We start from the raw sequence: 20,104 nt of genomic DNA on the forward strand, positions 1-20,104 counted from the left end.
AAAAGGCAATATGGTCAAATTGTAGATGTGTTTTTTTTCTGCAGCAAAACTTTCTACAAACAGGTTACTTAAGTCCCCCGAATATGAAATACAGAACTATTAGAAGTACTAAGTAGTAACTATGCATGGCATAGTAAATTGCTAAGTGTCTTCACAATCAAAATTATTTAAAATTCTACTAAAAATAAATTGCACATTTAGCACTGACACTTCAAACTTTCAAGATGGCAGATGAGGAAGCTGATACCAAAAGGGAAGGTCACAGATTTTCCAGCTGTTCATTTAACAGCCTTTCCCCCAGGCCCCTGCTGGCCCCACCCAAATCAATCACAAATCCATATGCTCTCCAGATATCTCTATCCTCGCTAGAGACAAGGAATGAAAAGACGTTGCCTGTTAGAAAGTATAGAAGATGAAGAGAAAAATAGTGAAATAATAGAATTAAGTTTTTCTCCTCACATGCAATTTAGAAACAATGGATCCTGGAAGTGCTTTACAAAAAGATACCATTCTTTTCAGGTGAACAAGCTATATTCGAGGAAGATCTAATATACATCTATAGTTAGTATTTAAATATACTTTGCATATTATTAACTTTTAAAGGTCTACCATACTAGAGTATAATTTCAGTGATATATATATTTTAGTAAATGAGTATGGGTCTTGGCATGACTTTGGTTATAATTTTAAGTCCTCAAAACTAATAGTTTTCTTATGATAATATGTATATAAGTAGAAAAAAGTAATGGGAATGTTAATGGGGAACACCCTAGGATAAATACATATAAATACAAATTCTTGCCAGAAACTTTTAGAAACGTAGGAGTTGGTTCTCTTTATGCGTGCCTTTAATCTAAGACTATTAATTTCATAAACCATTTTAAGTATTTGATGGCAGGCAAGCAACTTTAATATAGATTTGAGGTTTGGGTAGATCCGGTATTATCTAGAATCCAGGCTTAAATTTTGTGAAAAGTATCCAAGAAGCAGAAGAAATTAAAATAGAGGTTCCAGAAATAGGGACACCATGTTAGAAAACAAACAAAGTATTTCCAGTCCTAACCAAACTGCAACCCTTTCAATATAGCTTGAGGTATTTTAAAATATTTTACAAGCTAAATAGCTTTCACAGTTTCCAAAGTTGCTTTTAACTGAGATAGCTTCAAATTGTCATGTGTTTTCATGTACTAGCATCTCTGCCCTCAGACTCATGGAAATATCAGGCAGCTATTCAGTGGCAGAAAATAGTTCTTATAGTAATAATGTTACTATTTCCCAATTATTGTGCTGTAACTAGGATGTGATTTTAAAAATGAGAAATTTGCAATTCATATCAAAGGAAAACTTGCTTAAAATTCAAAAGCAAGTCCAGTCTGGTGGAGGTATATAAGACATTAAATAATAGAGTCAGATTCTTTCTTGCAGATTCCAGATGAGCTTGACAGCAGAGAGTTCTGGTTCTCCAACATCTTCTCCATCTTTCCTCCTCCAGTGGTCTTATTGATCTCTCTTTGCTTCTTACTGTGGATCCATGGGATAAAACAAAGCACAACACCTCCAATGAGGGGAGGAATTCCAGCGAGATAGAATGCCACATCATAAGCACCCAACTTGTCACGAAGCAACCCTGAGAAAAGAAAAAGTTGTCACCAAGAGAGAACAAGCATGGCTGTTAGGGGTCTGAGATCAGTCACTCTGATGGCCTAGTCCCAGCCTAATAACTTTACCTCAGCAGGATGGGTTCAGACATCTCAGAGATCAGACAATTTTTTAGGAAATGGATCTGAAATATAAAGCTTTTGTGATATGAGGAAGGAAAAGATCTAATATCTTTAATCTTGTCACAAGGCCTCTGGGTTTTTATACCAAGATATTACTTAAAAAGAATATTTGCAGTCAAGCTTTGGCTTTCTCAAAACCCTTCAGAGGGCATTTGGGGTATTCTGATACGTGGCATAAGTGTCCTTGATTCAGCCAAAGGCAACAAACCATCTAGGTGAAACTTCTTTCAAACACGCATGCCAAAATGTCTGCATTTCAAACTGGTCTTGGACCTATTTGTTTTTTATGGAATAACATTAAACTATTTTACATTGTAATCCCAAATCACGAAAAATAATAAGTCTAAGAGGATAAAGTTAGTTTGTAAATATGTTTGAGAAAGTACTAGAGTTGTCAGTACATGGGAATGTAAGAATGTATGCGTGGCACTCTAGTAGAGCCTTGTGCTCTGTTCCCAAAAACTGTTAAGTACTTCTTATTACTATTTCTCTAACAAAATCCAGGACTCGGGGTTTTAAAAGTTATCATAGTGTTTTTATAACTTTTACTGTGTAACCTCAGTTATCCGAAATGTCCAGAGAACATATTGTACTGAATATCTACTTGACTTTGTTAAATAAATAGCTGAGCATTTGTCCAGTTAGGTGCCAACACAATAATGTGTACACTCATTCTGGATATAAACATAAAATATACAACTTTCCCATCTTCTGCATCAGACTATTCCATGTATAACTGAACCTTTCATCCTTATGAACACTCATTATTATGTTTTGCTATATATTATGATGCCCTCAGAACCTACTGGTAAGACAGAGGCTTTCTACTGCCAGTTGCTGTGTGGTTATTCTGCCAACTTTGGAAGTTTCGTGTTAACCTCTCTTATTCTTGGCCTGTTAGCAGTCAGTTCTGGCAACAAACACCATTCCTACTAAAGAGCTGCTTAGAATCTGCTCTGGACTGGAAAACACTAACACTAAGCTTGTAGGGTATAAAAAGTAGAGTGGGGGGAGACAGGAAGGAGTGGAGGGTTCTCCTACAAGGAGACCTTTAGAACTGTGACCTGCTCAGTAGTAACTCTGCTTGATTGATTCATGACTGGGAATTTAGTTCTGAATATGAGAATGAAGTGAACTGAACTTTCACTGAGCCCCTCATGTGCCAGACACAGATGACAGCACACACATTGAAATTTTATCATAATTATATTGACTCTTCTAATACTAATTCACACTGGCACCCACGTAATACTGAACACGAGACACCTATACACCATTGTTCAGATTTCTAAAAGTGGAATTCATGTAACAGAAAATTAACCATTTTAGAGTGAACAATTCAGTGGCATTTGAGTACGTTCAGAATGTTGTGCAACCACTCCCTCTATCTAGTTCCAAAATATTTTCATCATGCTGAAAGGAAACTTGATCACCATTAAATAGTTAGTCCCCAATTCTCCTTCCCTCCAGCTTTTGGCAACCACCAATCTGTCTTCGGTCTCTATGGATTTAGCTATTCTGGACCTTTCACATTTGGCTTCTTTCACTTAGCATAATGTTCTTGAGGTTCATGCATCTGGTAGCAGGCATCGATGCAGTACATTCCTTTTTATGGCTGAATACTATTCCATTGTATGGTTATACCATATTTTGTTTATCCATTCATCCATTAATGGAAACTTGGGTTGTTTTCACTAAATGTTATTGTTCATCAACTATTCCCCAGGGAAGTGTGATCTCATACACAAAGCAAACATATTTAGAAATCTTTCAGAATCTTCATCTTTTTTTTAAAATCATGTTCCCATTCCTCTAAAGCACATACGAAGTGGAATATAGGAATTTTGAAAGCTTAGAGCCCGGGAGCTTACCATTACATGTTTTATTGTGTTTTAGATGCCAGTAAGGATAAAAGGAACTCTCCAGCAAACTCTGTCAACATACCATTTACAGCTAGTCTTACTAAAAATGTTATCGATAAGGCACACATGAAAGCAAAAGACCAGTAATTAGTAAGTTATAATATGTTTTACATGTAAGCAAGACTTAGGACCTGAAGTCTAAGCTATGAATTAATACAATTACTAGAGAATCATTATATTTACCTGCAATGGGGGGGCCCACAGTCATGGGTATAGACATGATTCCGAGCAGAAATCCAATTGCTTGAGAGACATCCTGGGCACCAACTAACTCAAAGGCAATGGGGGCCATGATAGAAATGAAGCATCCATCAAAAAGACCCATGATGAGACAGACAGCAATGAGGGCCCCAAAGATGCTACACAGGGGAACCATCATGGACATCAGACCAATGAAGAAAAAGGAGAGTACCTAGGGCAGACAAGGCAATGTCAACTCTGCTCTCAGGAAAGGAGAATGTTACAATTACCAAGCAACATACTTAGGACTTCTAAGTGATTGCTGGTTATCCCCTTTGTCCCCTGCCACTGCCTAGTTCACCTTGATTTTATATACATAGTCAACTCCGATCATCATCTCTCCTTACTTCCCCGAGCACTTTCTCAATATTTCCATTAAGGGACAAGAAGAAAGTAACTATTTTTATATACTTACTTTCCTTTCCCAGCCAGCAAATCTCTGAGGTCAGAATCTGTAAAAATTCATCTTGAGGTTTAAGGATCCTGTGCCTGGTCAGTGCCCAATCAATTCAATTCATTCATCAAACTTGATATTTTTTTAATCTTTAAAACTATGAACACTTTAATTAGAAAATATTATTTTTATATTTAAGCACCTCAAAGTTAAAGTTCAGAACATTTATTTTGAACCACTAGACATTTACATTTTAGTGTTTAAGTAGTTAATAGATAATAGAATCAAACACCTGATTTTGCCTGCCATTTGGTAGGCACTGTGCTTATGTGCTAGAGACTTCAACAATGAGTAAGACCTGATTCCTACCCTTGGGTTATGGAGAGGTGGACATTTAAATAAATAAGTGCAAATGAAGAGTTCTAGATGGTGCTGTAGTTGCATATTCAAAGTATGATAAGTACAAAAAAGGAGGAAACAGATAATTAAATAACTTTTTTAGGCACAGAGCTAATTAAAACTGTAAAATTCACTAGTCATCAGAAGAAATGTTTTAAAAAGCATCAGGTTTTTTTTAAAGCACACAAATAATAGCAACTATCATTTATTTAGTGTTACTAAGTGCCACGCAATCTCATTGGTAATCCTCATAAAAACTTTATGAGTTGGGGACTAATGTTATCCTCTTTTTACAGATGAAGACAGTAATGCTGGGAGAGGGTAAGTAAAGTGCCCAAAGCACACAAGATGGAGCCAGCCTGGAACTCATGGTCTATGTTGGCAGCAGCAGGAAATGGATAGAACCAGTCCTGGAGGGGGCCCTCCAAGGACAGTGGGGCTGGAGAGAAAGGGAGAGACCAGATAAAGCAGCCATCTGGATCACCATCTGCCTCTGTTCCACTTTACCTAGGACTCTCTAGCACACCTAGGTAATACCAAGTTTCATAGTATGCCTCAGGGCAGCCACTCACAACCTGAAGAGGCCTGAAGGTGCAGAGTGTGAGTTCCAGTTGCGATTCAGGAATGGCGGTTTTGACAAACTTTAACACAAGTGATCCACTGATTCCACAATAAGAAACATGCTCTTGAAAAATGTTTCACACTCCAACTTAGTTCTCTTTTTGACACCATCGTACCATATAGCTGAATAAATTTTTTTCTTCATTTTTTTAAAGATGACCGGTAAGGGGATCTTAACCCTTGACTTGGTGTTGTCAGCACCACGCTCAGCCAGTGAGCGAACCGGCCATCCCTATATGGGATCCGAACCCGGGGCCTTGGTGTTATCAGCACCGCACTCTCCCGAGTGAGCCACGGGCTGGCCCACTAAATTATGGTTTTATGGTAAAATTATGATTAGTTTTGGAATCTGAGTTGGCTATTTGAAAACTAAGCCTAGCACTTAAACACTAGCATTTATAAGTAACAAATATCTCCCCATTCTCCCAATATTTATTTTCTAATTAAATTTCCTTTTCTCCAACCCACCGTCCATGAAAGCACAAGCATAATTTCCTAGCAGTGGGTAATTATTGGGCTTTCAGCCTGGTAGACAGGAAAGAACAAGGGCTCTGAGGGAAAAAATCAGGTTCTAGTTCTCTGTGACCTTGAGCAAGTAAAAAGACTTCCTGATGCTTCACATCTATTAAGACAAAAAGTGATCTAAAAATAAGTCAAAATATAGCAAATGGTTTGAAATTAGCATGTAGAAAAGATTTAAGGAGGTATTTTTATTGAAAAACTAACTAGACAAACCCTATCATTTTAAGTTATAGATATATTTATATTCTACCTACAAACATGAAAGGAGATAATGGAAAGTCATTTAAATCTTAGAAACATATCTAGAATCAGAAACTCAAAAAAAATCACAAACCCCAGAGAATCTAGAATAAAAGTACAGGACAGGTTTCCATTCAAGATGGCGGAATAGGCAGTGCCCAGGGTCACTCCCACAAATCAACCAATTTAAAACTATAAAAAAGCAATGACAGCTAAGCTGGGGCTGCTAGAGCTTGGGGGAAGAGGAGGAAAGACCTACGGAGTGCATGTAGGTGGGAGAAGCTATGATGAGAGAAAGAAAAAAAACACTCCGACTGTTTCGAGCCCTGGCTACTTCCAGGCTGCAGCTGCTGAGCCCACAGAGCAGGAGCTGGCAAGAGCCGCAGCTGTGCCCTTCGGATGAAGTTGCTTGGAGGTGGCAGGGGAAAAGAGGGCCTTGGTGGCCCCCAGGTCAGAAATACCACTAATAGTTTTCCCATAGACCCACACAGGACTGAGGAGCCACAATAACTGGAAAAAAGAGCCATTCAGAGGCTGGTGGGTCATCGCATGGGACTGGAGCACGGCCTGTCCCATGAGAAGTGTTTGGAGCACGGGTGGTGCGGGAGACGGGCCCACTAGGGGAACACTGGGGCACAGCAAGAACACTGATCTGCCCCCTAATCAGTCTAGGACCACTCAGAGGAGACTGGTCAGGAATATAGAATTGCATGGGCTGCAGTTTGATGAAAAGACTCAGGCCCAGATCAGTGTTTCTACACAACCCAGGTGCATCGGATTTCACTAGAACTGGAAGCACCTATAAAGTCAACCATTAAAACCTGAGCTGCACAAAAAGCCTTCCCTAGGGAATCAGCAGCACAGGAGCAATTTAGCCCAACCACAGAGTTCAAGTGCTGGTCCACCCAGGAGGTTCCCCCATTTTAGAAGTAAGCAAAGGACAAGAAGTTAGTTCCAACACAGTTAGTTCACAGCACTTTAAGTGGTGGGAACAGCAAATAATCCAACGCAGAACTGAAAGAAAAAACAAAGTACCTACAACCAGAGACAAAAATTGATATTAACTAGTAAAGGACTCATTTCACCAAAGAACACCTATAACACCTAGAAGGACTAGAAGTCCCATGGGCTACGGAGCCAGAAAGGGGGGAGAGCCGGAGGCCTCAGCCATTCCCACCGACACCTGCAACCAGTCCTGAGGGTGTGGGCCGAGGGCGTCAGCCACACCCCCCTGACAAGCACAACCACCCCAGCGACGACCACTGAACCACCACAGGAAGCACCCCAGGCTCTCCCAAGCTGGGATAGTGGGAGGCCTTGGGCCTTGGTCATGCCCCCCCAACACGAGCACCCAGCCCAGCGATGACCACCAAGCCACAGCAAGAAGGGCCCTGGGTTCCTGAGCTGGGGAGGTGGGGGACGAGGGCTTTTGCCACATTCCCATGACACCTGTAACCGGCCCGGCAATGACCAAGCCACAGCTGGAAGTCCCCCGGTTTCCCCTGTGGGAATGTGGGGGGGTGCCACAGGCCTCAATCCCACCTGTCCTCCTCCTTCCATCCCATTTCCTTCCCCTTTCCCCTCTCCTCCTCCCTCCCATCTGCTCCACAACAACAAAATAGAATGTAAAAAAAAAATTCATAAAATAAAAGTATAGGACACTATGGGGCCAGATTCAGTGGATTTAATTTTTAAAACAGCAGACCAAATATTCCCAACCACGCCACTGTAATTATACTAGATTGGTGTTCCATTAGAAATATACTAGATATATTTTCCATTTTAGTGTGCTTCATATTCTTTTCCTATTTTGTTCAGTACAAATTTCTTTCCAGATAAGAAAACAGCTCTGTGGTATTTTATACTTAGTGAATGTTGAAACCCTAGTACAGTACTTGGCACAAAGTGAATTTTGCTTAATTGCTTAGAACAATTTTTGTAACACGAGACCCAGGCACTTTACTTTTGGTAATATTCTTGATTTCTCTATCCATTTTTGCCCCTCCAAATATTTCTTCTTTGGTCAGTTTTGTAAAAAGTCATTCACTTAAGAGTTTCAAATTTATTACTATATATCTTGAGCATATTATTTCTTAATAGTTGTGAGTGTGACTGCAAGTTCTCCTCTTCTCAATTCAAACTATGTTAATTTATATTCTCTTTTTCAATTATTTGACAAGGATTTATTTAGTTGTTATTTAAAAGTAAAATTTTTTGGTTTTCTTTAAGAATTGAGTTTATAGAAATTTACATATTTATTCTTTAAATATTGCTCAGAAAAATAACTCACTTCTTCTACCTTATTTGTAGCTATAGTAGTAATGCTCTTTCTCAGCAAATGTTACTACCCAAAATGTTGCTCAGTTAGGAGGTAAGTAGGCCAAGCTGGTGAAAACGTTCCTAATTCCTTATATACAGGGATACCTGAGTCACCAACAACATATGCCAAGGTTTGGCAAACTGTTCACACAGGAGGTTCAGTATTTCCCCATCACTTCCCAAAATAAATATTGATTCATACATCAAATATTGATCTGTAAATGCTGGGACACAGCTTGAAATGAATAAATTTAGTACTATGTACAATCTTTTATTTCCCTCAAACACAGCAGCTCTGGATAGATTTAAATAAGGGATTCAGAGGCCCCTAATTCTCTTCTAGGTTTTGACACAAATTTAATAAGAAAGTGACAATTTAGATTTCTATATTGCTTTTGTTTTCTTAAAACCATCGAAGGAAATATCTTCTGTAATAATATCACAGGCTGTAGAAGAAGGAAACCCCACCCCCCACTTATGTACCTAAGAACAAAAAATTTTGTTGGCTATTACCTTTCCCATTTCTCACAATGAGAGCATTCTTGGAGGAATGTCAGTTTAAGGTTTGCTCAGGAAACTAAGTATAGTTCAAGAGGAAAAATGAGCTGCACCCGAATAAGCAGAAAGTATTTTTGGAGACACATAATTGGCCACAGTTAAGTTTATCAGTATAAAGTTTCCAGACTTTGGGTGCCTCTGGCTAGGCACTCAGGGCAGAAAGCAGTCGGCAGCAGAGTTCTGTCAGTCCATCTCAAACTAAAGGGCCAGCTGTGCTCAGGGCACATAGCTGGGTGCTGGCTTCCTTGAAGCACACAGAGGCTACCGTACTTTCAAAGTGCCTCACAGGTAATCTGTTCACCTCTCTCCATGGCACATGAGTGCTATCATTTCAGCCTGACGGAGGAACTGGCTATATTTTCTTTTGTAAATTACTGGAAATACTAAAGTATTAAAATGTGCCCCCAAAATGTTGCAAATGACCTATCTGCCCCATCTGTAGGGGAAAAAACTTTCAAAAATTGTTTTGGAGTAAAACATTGATGTATAAAATATACCATGACTTTATCCATCTTAGTCCAGGCCCCCATCATCTAAGACCTAGACCACTGGATTGATCTAACTGGTCTTCCTCCGGTCTTTCACTCTTGCTGTCTTCCCTGGAAGCCATCCTCAACACACAGAGCGACCACGGTGACTTTAAAATATATAATCAGACCAACACTCTCCAACAAAGGGCTACTAAAAGTGAGATCTCTTCATCTCAGCTTTCAAGGCCCTGTATAATCTGTGCACCCCCACCCCGACCCCAGCTTTCCAACCTCTTCCTGTGCCACTCTCCCTGTCTTCTTGGGTTCCCAGACACACCCATATTCTTCCTGCCGCAGTCTTACTTCAGGAACTCAAGAACCTGTCTAGTTTGTATCATCCTGCCGGGGTCTGGGCTGGTGTTTGGGCACAAGGAGGCACTTAGAATGTTTTGAAATGAAAGGAAGCTGAAAGTCTATAATGCAACAAACGTCCATTAGAGGGCTCCCTTGACACTTGAGACCAAGAATAAATGTTCAACTAAATATTAGACAAGGATATCCACAGTCAGGACTGATAAAGAGGGGAATGACCATAATACAATAAATGCATCTTAAAAGGCAGTACACTACCAGCTGTCTACACTTCCTTCTAGCTGTGTGACCAGACTCCTTCCTATGACTGTCTGCCTGGACCTATATACACACAGACAGCAACAGTGAGGTAGCCTCTCTGTTCCTCAGTGTTCACATCTATAGGTATAGGTGGAAATAGCAATAGTACCTAAAAGGGCTGGGGCAAGGATTAATGAGATAATACATGAACAGCACTTGGTGCATTGTCTGACACATGAAAGTGCTCAATAAAAAGTAGTAATTACTTCTATGTACTTCTTTTTCTTTTCAAAATATTTTAATAGCCCCCACCCACAAACAGGCAAGCAATGGAGCACACTGCCACCAGGGGTCCTGAGATGGGGCCCATGGGCCACCCTGTCCCTACCCGCAACCAGGCAATCAATGGAGTACACCAAACCCATAGTGGTTAAGAAAGCTCTTGAGGAGGTAGACCAACGCAGCAAAATACTTACCACCAAGCTCCACTCCCTGGAAAAAAAATCTCAAAGCAATTAATTTGACACACAACAGAGAATGTATGCCAAATCCCCTCAGAGAGGAAAAGGCATAATATGTCAGTCCTGAAAAATGATCAAATCTAAGAAAAATGTCTGTCTCGTCTTTCTGTTACTTTCTCTTTCTCAGCAATCAATAGCAGTATCTCCCCCCTCATCTGGAAGAATGTGCCATACAAATATGATGAATCATTTGATTACCCTTTAGAAATATGTTGTCAATTCCTAGTATTCAATAAACCTTATTCCTTAAAAAAAATAAATAACATTAATTTGTACATATTTGTGGGGTACAGTATGTTTTTTCAGTACATGTATATACTGCACAATGATTCACTTAGGGTAGACAGCATAGTTTTGTACCTATTACTCCTGTATTTTTTTTTTTTTTTTTTTTTTGTGGCTACTACCCATTTTATTTTGTATTTATTTATTTATTTATTTTTGGCAGCTGGCTGGTACAGGGATTGAATCCTAGACCTTGGTGTTACAGCACCACATTCTAACCAACTGAGCTAACTGGCCAGCCCTGTTACTACTTCTAGTAAATAAATGGAAGTTACTTTGTCTGAAATAAATGCCTTTCCAATCATTTTCCTGTGCCCAAATTTCACCTCTTCTTAAAGGCCCTGCTCAAATTCTGCCTCTCATCTATAAATAGACAGGTTTAATCTCCAAATTCTAAGTCCCCCTTTTGTCTCTCCTTTACCTTCTTTCCACGGCCAAGCTTTTGGACAAAGTTGTCTATATTTCCATTTATTCAACTGATCATGATCAGTCTTCTGCACCTGCACTCCACTGAAACTACTCTAAGGTCACTAATGTCCTCTCTGGTGCTAAATCCAGTGAAAACCTTTTAGTCTCCCTCTAACTAGCTACTGACACTGGTGACCACTCCTGCCCCTAGAAACACTCTATTCCCTGCTTTTCTGCTACCAATCTGGCCATACCTTTCAGTCTCCCTTGCAGGGCCCTAATCCTCCACTCATCCCAGACAGTCCATGAGTGCTAAAGTTTCACGGGTCTCTTATCCAGACTCTCCCATGAGCTCCAAATTCAGTGTGGCTTTCCCATAAGCACCAAAACCTTAACATGGCAAAAATGAACTCATTATCCTACTAGAATTTACTGAATTATTGATCTTGATAAAATAGTAAAACCATCTACTCTGTTACTCAAGCCACAGATCTCAGACCCAGCTTAAGTGGCTCCATTGAATTCTCCTTCTCTGTATCCCTAGGTTACTCTGTTTACCCAGTATCCTGGTTCTTCCTGCCTAGATTACTTCAATAGTCTCCAACTAGTCCCTGTGCCTCCATTCTTTTTTTTAAGTAATAACTTTATTGAGATATAATTCATATACCATAAAGTTCACCCATTTAAACAGTACAATTCAGTGGTTTTTAGTATATTCACAACATTGTACAATCATCATTACTATCTAATTTTAGAACATTTTCTTAGCGCACAGCCTTGTAACTCCAAGGTCAAGGGTTCAGATCCCCATATAGGTCAACTGCCAAAAAAAGAATATTTTCATCATCCCAAAAAGAAACCCTGTACCCATTCCCTCTCCATTCCCTCCTTCCCCTAACCTCTGACAACCACTAATCTATATTCTGTCTCTATGGATCTACCTATTCCAGACATTTCACATAAATGGAATAATTCATGTGGCCTTTTGTGACTATGTGAACTCTTGACCCCTCCACTCCCTTCCACCCTTCACAGTTACCAGATTGATCTTTATAAAACACAATTCATGTCACTCCCTTGCTTAAAATCCTTTAATGGCTCCTAGTAAATTTCAGGATAAATTTCATCATCTTTTATGCACATAAAGGCCCTTCCCAACCTGTCTCCTTCCTATCCCCCCAGGGAATCCACCTACTGTTCTCCCCTTATCTCATTCAAACATTCGGTTTCCCAGACGTAACATACCATGTCACACCACTGCATCTTTGCCCATGTGGTTTTCCTTTGCTTGAACACTCTTCCCTGTCTTCCTCATCTACATAACTAGACCTCACCTCCAACACTGCTCAGAACCTCACTAGTCACTCCGATGCTCAGTGCCTATGTTCCCACGGCACCCACCTAGCATACCCATTACTCCACTGTGCTGTTTTATCTGTCTCCCCATGAGACCATTAGCTACTAACTGAGGGCACAGACCATATTTCATTTAACTCTGCAGCGTTTAGCACAGTGTCTGGCATGAGAGAGTCACTTAAATCTCTATTGACTGAGTGTCAATAATGATCTTGGAGTTAGCATTTGTTTATGTACACCCCACAGCACCTAGGAGGCAGTTTTCATTAAAGAAGCTCAGTCATACACACACCCAAATTTCACAAGATATTGCAAAAGGCATAGGATCTGCACGACTTTGAGACCTATGCCAAAAATAAAACATTCTTCTTAGAAAAAGCAATGGGCAAAAAACAGTTTGGTTTGGTGGAATTCCATGACAAAATAAAGAAGATTGTTGTTTGACAACCAATTTCTCATGTTTAAAACCTAAACTCATAACAGATTTTGTCCTTGAAAAACTGCCTGAGGAAGTCACGTTCTAGAAAATATTTCTCATTTTTATAGAAGCATTTAAGCATGTAAGTAAATGTAATGAGCCACCAGGTGAAAAGGATAATTTTGCTGGGAAAAAAGGTGTAAGAAAGTACCTGTAGATAAACCTTCTTCGCACCAGGCACATAATCTGCAATCCGGCCAAAGAGCAATCGTCCAACTCCTGAAGTGATGCCAATGCACATGAGAACCACCTCTTTATTTTTTTCATCTTGAAATCTTTCATTCACATGTTTCATCTGTAGACCAAAGAGAAAGAAACCACACTAAATATGGTAGGAAAACTTGACAAAGTTTGAGGCTTTACATCAAATGCATTTCTCTACAATGTTATGGATTCTCATCCCCTTCCAAATTCAAGTATTTATAAAATTTAATTTAGCTTGCATAAAAGAAATGAGTTCTTATAAGTGTTTTTTTTTTCAATAAAGAGTTACCAGCACACACTTTACATGCTAACATGGAGCCATTAGCTAAAGGAAGAGAACACTTTTGAACACACCACATAATCTTGTTCTCTCAAGATCACCCAAGGACCCAGCACATTATCTGTTCCCTGAAAGACAAGTAAAGAGTCAATTCTGGAGTTTCATTTCTTCTACTAGGACCTGAACCAACTGATACCCCTGAAATAAGTTATACCAGAGCTTCCAGGGTGAAAGCATGAAGTTCTCTACCTGTGAAGTTACCCATTTGTGTAGCATTAGAACAAATAAAAGTGCAGAGGCAGTTTGACACAGTGGTTAAAAGATAAGCCTCCGAAGAGTTAGACTGCTTGGGTTCAAGTCATGGTTGCATCCCTTATCAGCCATAAGACTTTGGGTAAGTTCTTAACCTCTGGGGTCTCAGTTTTCTTGTCTATAAAATGGAAATTGCAGTAGTACCTTCTCCAGAGGGTGGTTGTGAGGATTAAGTAAAATACCTGTGGTAAACAGCTTAGAATAGTGCTTGGCACACAGTACATAATGATCAGATACTCATTTTAGCCCTTTTTTTTTTAAAGGATCTTTCCCCTCCATTTATAGTCTACTAAGAACAGTGACTACAGTGACCTGCAGGCCATAGATAGCCAGTAAGCATATTTTGTTTGACCTTTCTTTTCCATAACACCCCTGACAAGCACTGTCCTCTACACCCAACAATGGCCTGAGTTCTGGAAGTCTGCAAGCAAATTTCCTACCAAGTTCAATGGCCCATATGGTTCTCATGGGCAGTTAGTAGCCTTTCTGGATGACATCTCCTTAAGACACTTCCATTTCCATTTTGAAAGCCCATTTGTATATCCCAACACCATTTCATTCCTCTCTTCACTTTCAAAACTGGTCACTGTTCTCCCTAACTTCTATATTTTCATACTGGTTCAGAATAATCCTCCTAAATATGGCTTTAATCTCATCAATGACTTATTCAAAGGTTGCCCACTGCCTACATTTTATACTCCTTAGTTTGGTATTCAAAGCCCTCTATAATCTGTCACTAATCTATCTTTGTACCTTTATTACCTACTGATCCTTGGCTCCAAAGCAGAAAAATCAAATGTCTACCGGGCCAAGGCAAATAACATAAAGGAGTAAAACATTCGTTGGAGAGAAAGGGCATACAATTAAGTTGATTATCACCATATGATACTACCAATGTTGCCACAACTACCTCTTGGCTCCCTTTTCTTTTAAAGAAAAGTAATAAATCTGGATTTTGTGTGAAAATATTGGCCCCCAACTTAAATTTAGTATACTGTGTGTCCAATGCTACAAAAGCCAAACAAAATATGTCTGTAAAATACATTAGGCCAGCTCTGGTCTCGGCCCTAATTCCATCTGGCCCAGTAGGTCAGATTTATTCACAATGTCACTTAAACTTGCTGATAACTTTCTTACTGAACAACAATTTTGCGCCCTCTTCTACCCTCTTTGACTTTCTAACTTACCCTTATTGCCTAAACTTTTCATTTGGCACCTTAATTACTGAGTATCCCTACTTGGCCTTGTTAGCTTCTCTCTATATATATTCTCTCAAGTAAACTCTTCCAGGTCAGACTAGACATATCCATCTGCCTGTTCCAAAGGCACGTCAGAGTCAACATGGCCCAGCTAAACTCATGTCCCTCTCTCAACTTGCCCTCCCCCCATTTCAGTTAACACTACTGCTATTGGCCCAACTACCTATGGTAGAAACCTGATGACCATCCGAGATTACCCCCATCTCTGTCTCCAAATCCAGTAGTCACTACCAAATCCTGATGATTTTACCTCCTAAATATCTCAGAAATGCTTCCTTTGGTCCATGTTCCCCATATTTTAATTCGAGTCTTTACCAATTAAAGGACCACTCACCTGGACCACTACATCATCCTTCTAACATGCTTCTTGCTTTAGCCCCTATTCCTACATCTATCTCTCACCTCTAACCTGTATTTCCTGAGGCCACCCAATTAAGTTCAAAATAAAAAATGTCACCTCTCTGTTTAAGATCCTTCTATGGCTCCCACAGCCTTTAGGGCAAAGCTCAAACTCCTGGTTTGACAAAGACTTCTGCTTTGCTCCCACAGCCTCACATCCAGCTGCCTCCTTAAGCACACCAGGCTAACACTGCATGGGCAGTTGAGCACAGAAATATGGCTAGTTCAAATTGAGATCTACTGTTAAGTGTAAAAAAACAGGATTTAGAAGTCCTAATAAAAAAAAGGAAAGGCATGCATAATATCTCATTAGTAATTTTTAAATATTGATTCCATGTTGAAATAATATTTTGGCTATATTGGTTAAATAAAGTGTATTACAAAACTAATTTTATTAGTTTCCTTTTTTTTTTAAATGTGGCTACTAGAAAATTTAAAATTACATATTTGGCTTACATTATGTTTCTTTAAGAAATCAACTTGTGGTTGCAAAGATCTAAGACAGCTGTTGATGAAGATGACTTCAAAGTAGCTTATTCCACCAGGCACTTACCACTCTCCATCAAGTGAGATTAGACAGTGTTGAATGAGATGGATTCAGCCCAATTCTGGAGGAAAATGAATGACTTGATCTAAGGCAGGTGGGATGTAATTATGTGTACTCATTGGCTTTATGTGGAATTTTAATCCAGACTCTAATGTATTAATCCACTTCAGGAATCACCAAAAGGATCTATTCTGACTTCTAAAGAGACATTCTTTAGTATTCATAAAAGATTGAATTTACAAGTCATTCTTTTTATGAAACTAAGAACTCCTGTCTGCCAAATTGCTATTATTCTTTTTTTTTTTTTTTTTTTTTTTTTTTTTTTCCTTTTGGGGCCCGGCCGCCCCGCGCTCAGCCGGGGAGCCCTGGGAGCGTGCCGGTCATCCCTATATAGGATCCGAACTCGTGGCGGGAGCGCTATTGCGCTCCCAGCACCACACTCTCCCTAGTGCGCCACGGGCTCGGCCCAAATTGCTATTATTCTTTATTAGTGATTTATTTTTGCATCCTGCTCAACTTTGTAATCCTTAAAAGGAATAATAAGGTGAAATGTTTGGGATCTTTTGAAAGAGGATAAATTGGGTAAATTCAAATTATGCTTAAGTAGTAACTTAGTTCTTCACCTCTAGTGGCATTATTTCACCGAATTTTGTTATTGTTGTTGTCAGATTCTAATACCCCCTCCACACCACTTCACCAAAACCTGAAAACTAGAAAAGTTTCTTTGGTCAGTGAGGGAATCTGGCAGATAGGGGAGCAGAATCTGGGGATGCTGGATCTCTGGGTCCTAGAGATCCTTCCTCATTGAGGCGGCAGTACCCGAGAGGTCTGGTGTGTTCTGTCTGCAGCCTGTGCCTCCCATAACTGCTGCTGACTGTTTTATGAATTTCTGCCTATCTCTCATCCTCTGGAGACTGGTATGCACTTTAGTTTAGCAGAAAGTGTGAATATTGGGAAAAATTGATATTTCTAATAAAGAGTTGCATGGGTAGAAAGATGAAAACATTGAACAAATGTTTTCATATTTAACCTAACTTATTTTTTAAGTTAATACATAGCTTATACTAGAGGCCACTGTTCTCTGCAGGGGATAATATTTTTTTGTAGGCAGTTGTTTAAAGTTAACTTTAAAGATAAAGTTAGACTTTATCTGAATATGTAAGTTCTTTAGGGCAGGAATTAGTATTTATGTTCTCAAACATTTATTTAATCCAGGGCTGCATACCTCGAAGGGATTAATAAAACCTTGCTGAGTGATATCTTGAACACTGCCTGCTCCTGAAATATTTTTTCATCATTCAAGCAACAACAGCTTTCACAGATCACAAAAGCCATTTTTAGATTTGTGAAACCCTATTCATTGTTTTGTTATCCAGAGATAACAAAGAATCATATCCCTGGGCCGGCCTGGTGGCGCACTGGAGAGTGCGCTGCTTGGGAGCGCGGCAGCGCTCCCGCCGAGGGTTCCACGTGGAGACCGGTTCCCGCTCACTGGCTGAGTGCAGTGCGGGCGCAACACCGAGGGCTGCGATCCCGTTGCCGGTCCCCGGTACAGGCGCAACACTGAGGGTTGCGATCCCGTTACCGGCGGGCGCAACACCGAGGGCTGCGATCCCATTACCGGTCAGTAAAAAAGACAAAAAGGAAAAAAAAAAAAAAAGAATCATATCCCAAAATATCTACTCATACACCATGGGCGAAAGAAGGAAAAAAAAAAAAGGACAAGTCCACAGTTTCCCCTTTCTCTAACCATCCCTTCAACTAAATGGTGGTACACCTCTCTGTATGGATGGCATGTTTCTGACCTGCCAACTGAAGGCAGGTTCCTGTCCAATCACTGGGCCCAGAGGCAGATCCCATTGGTGAGAGGTCAGGGGCAGCAGCCTAAGAAAGTGATCTTATTACTGGAATGGCCTCAGCCCTGGCTTCTCTCCTCTCCACCTCTCTCCTACAGGGGAGCTGCAATGCGAGACATCTGGAGACATCTGGTGTTCTTCCACTGAGAGTCCAAGGCAGAGTCATCTGGCCTTCAGAGAATCAACCAACCATGGAGGAAGTTAAATGGGTCATGGCCATAGTACAAAATCAACTCCAATAAAACTGATGACAGTGCATTAGAAACTCAAGCATCTCTGTACCAAATGCTTTCACAATAGAAAAATGCCCAATAGAAGGGAACCTCAGATCACTTCATTTACAGAACCCCTTGAAACCCAGTGGTAATACACACCTGCAAAACAAGGATACCATTGGTCCAAAAGGTCCAATAATTCCTTCCTGTATTGTTTTCTAAGATTGTGTCATTTAGCCATGCCATAGCGGTTATTAGCCTCATTATCCTCCCCCCACCCCCGTCCTTTGAGGGGGTGAGCACTTTTTGCTTAACGTCTTTTATGTATGTTATAAACAATATGATAAAACTTTGGTGCATACAAATTAGACTATATATCTTTGGGGGATAGTAGTTACAGGAGAAGAGGAACTACTGGAGACTCTTAAAAATATCTTTATTTCTGACAGTGGACTTGAAATGACAGCTGACTGACTCAAGTACAAAGTACTAACAAAGGCAGTATTTCAGAGGTCAGGAAAGCAAGAAAAAACAGGCCCAATGGAACAGTGCAGACTATGGGACCAAAAGAACTACAGTTCTTTTGATTTTGATTCTCTGATCTCTGCCCTTCCTCTTCAGATACACACCATCCGTCAAACTGAAAAGAGGGGTGGACAACGTAGGCATGGCCACTCATTTGGATCTAGAAGAATAAATCTTTGGGAAACAAAGGGGACTTGTATATTTTAAGTTTACATGGTCTAACCCAAAACAGGATAATAAATGTTATGTTTTCAGTGATTATGGAATTGAAACTGATTTCTTCAACTTCCTACTTTCCTACGGATACTAAGCTCAGAGCACTTTTACTCAGTGCTCTTCATGCCAGAGATTAGTAACTGCAGTTTGTTGCTTCTCCTTTGCATGCAGTTTGGATTAATTTCTAAGAATATATCCATCCAACATTAGAAAAGCTGTTCCACAACTTTAGAAGACCATCCTGATTAAATTTTTTTTTTTAAAGGTAAATTCAAAGAAAAAAGCCTGGCCCCTTTAAAAAAGAGATGTACGTTTGAAAGGGAGTAGAAGGCTTGCTAGAGTGGTTAATGGATAATCTGAGTTTGTTACAAATCAAAACTTTACACTACCCTTTGACTTCAAAGTAGGATGAACAGAAATCTTCTGAATGAAATGACAGGGTCTGGCTTGTTTTTTTCTTTATTTTTAAAACAACTGTGTTTTCTCTGTTTTTGCTAAGAACAGAAAAGAAAATAAATTAAAACAAGCAGGATGTTTTGCATGAGCATTGTTTTGCATGAGTCAAGTGAGGTGATTAAAGGTGGAAGAAAACTCACTCCATATTTTTGGGTACATAAAATTGAGTGCTTTACACCAAAAAACACTGAACTAAGACTTTATGGCCATTAATAGATACTCATTGATTAGATCAGCCTCAAAATGTCATTTTAGCTTGTTAAACCTGATCAGCTGTGCCTTGAGAATAAAACATCTCTAGGGTGTGCTTGCAGGGAAAAATTTCTTTGCCTGCCAGCATTTTTAAGGACTAACATCTCTAGGCAGCCCAGTCTATTTTCTTTCCTTTTTTTTTTTTTTTTTTTGTGGCTGGCCTATACAGGGATTGGAAACCCTGGACCTAAGTTTTATTAGCACCACGCTCTAACCAATTGAGCTAAATGGCCAGCCTCAGCCCAGTCTATTTTATGATGATATTTCTCTTGTGACTAAACTCGTGGTACAGGTACCTACTGCTTCCTCAGCAGCTGACCAGGTGAAGAGCAGACCTTTGGCCTACAGCATTCTAGGAGGCGGTGGGTAGATGGTTGTTTGTTTTTTTAAACAGCCAGTCTTTCAATTAAGATGAGTTTCCATGGTGTTGATAATCACATGTGGCACTGTTAAGACA

At 39.8% G+C, this 20,104-nt stretch overlaps 1 protein-coding gene across 1 annotated transcript in view; it reads right to left on the bottom strand.

Moving 5' to 3' along the window:
* Positions 1-885: 885 nt before the first annotated feature.
* The window catches only part of SLC16A10 (solute carrier family 16 (aromatic amino acid transporter), member 10), a 118,023-nt gene continuing 98,804 nt past the window's right edge, over positions 886-20,104 (bottom strand). The window contains exons 4-6 of the mRNA XM_008586917.1: positions 13,278-13,421; positions 3,887-4,115; positions 886-1,627 (exon numbers count right to left, since the gene is read on the bottom strand). Of these exons, the coding sequence (XP_008585139.1) occupies positions 1,395-1,627; positions 3,887-4,115; positions 13,278-13,421 (606 nt within the window). The 3' untranslated portion in view covers positions 886-1,394. The remainder of the gene's footprint in view (positions 1,628-3,886; positions 4,116-13,277; positions 13,422-20,104) is intronic.

This window comes from Galeopterus variegatus, unplaced genomic scaffold, assembly GCF_000696425.1.
Source record: "Galeopterus variegatus unplaced genomic scaffold, G_variegatus-3.0.2 Scaffold4178, whole genome shotgun sequence".
Lineage (NCBI taxonomy): Eukaryota > Metazoa > Chordata > Mammalia > Dermoptera > Cynocephalidae > Galeopterus > Galeopterus variegatus.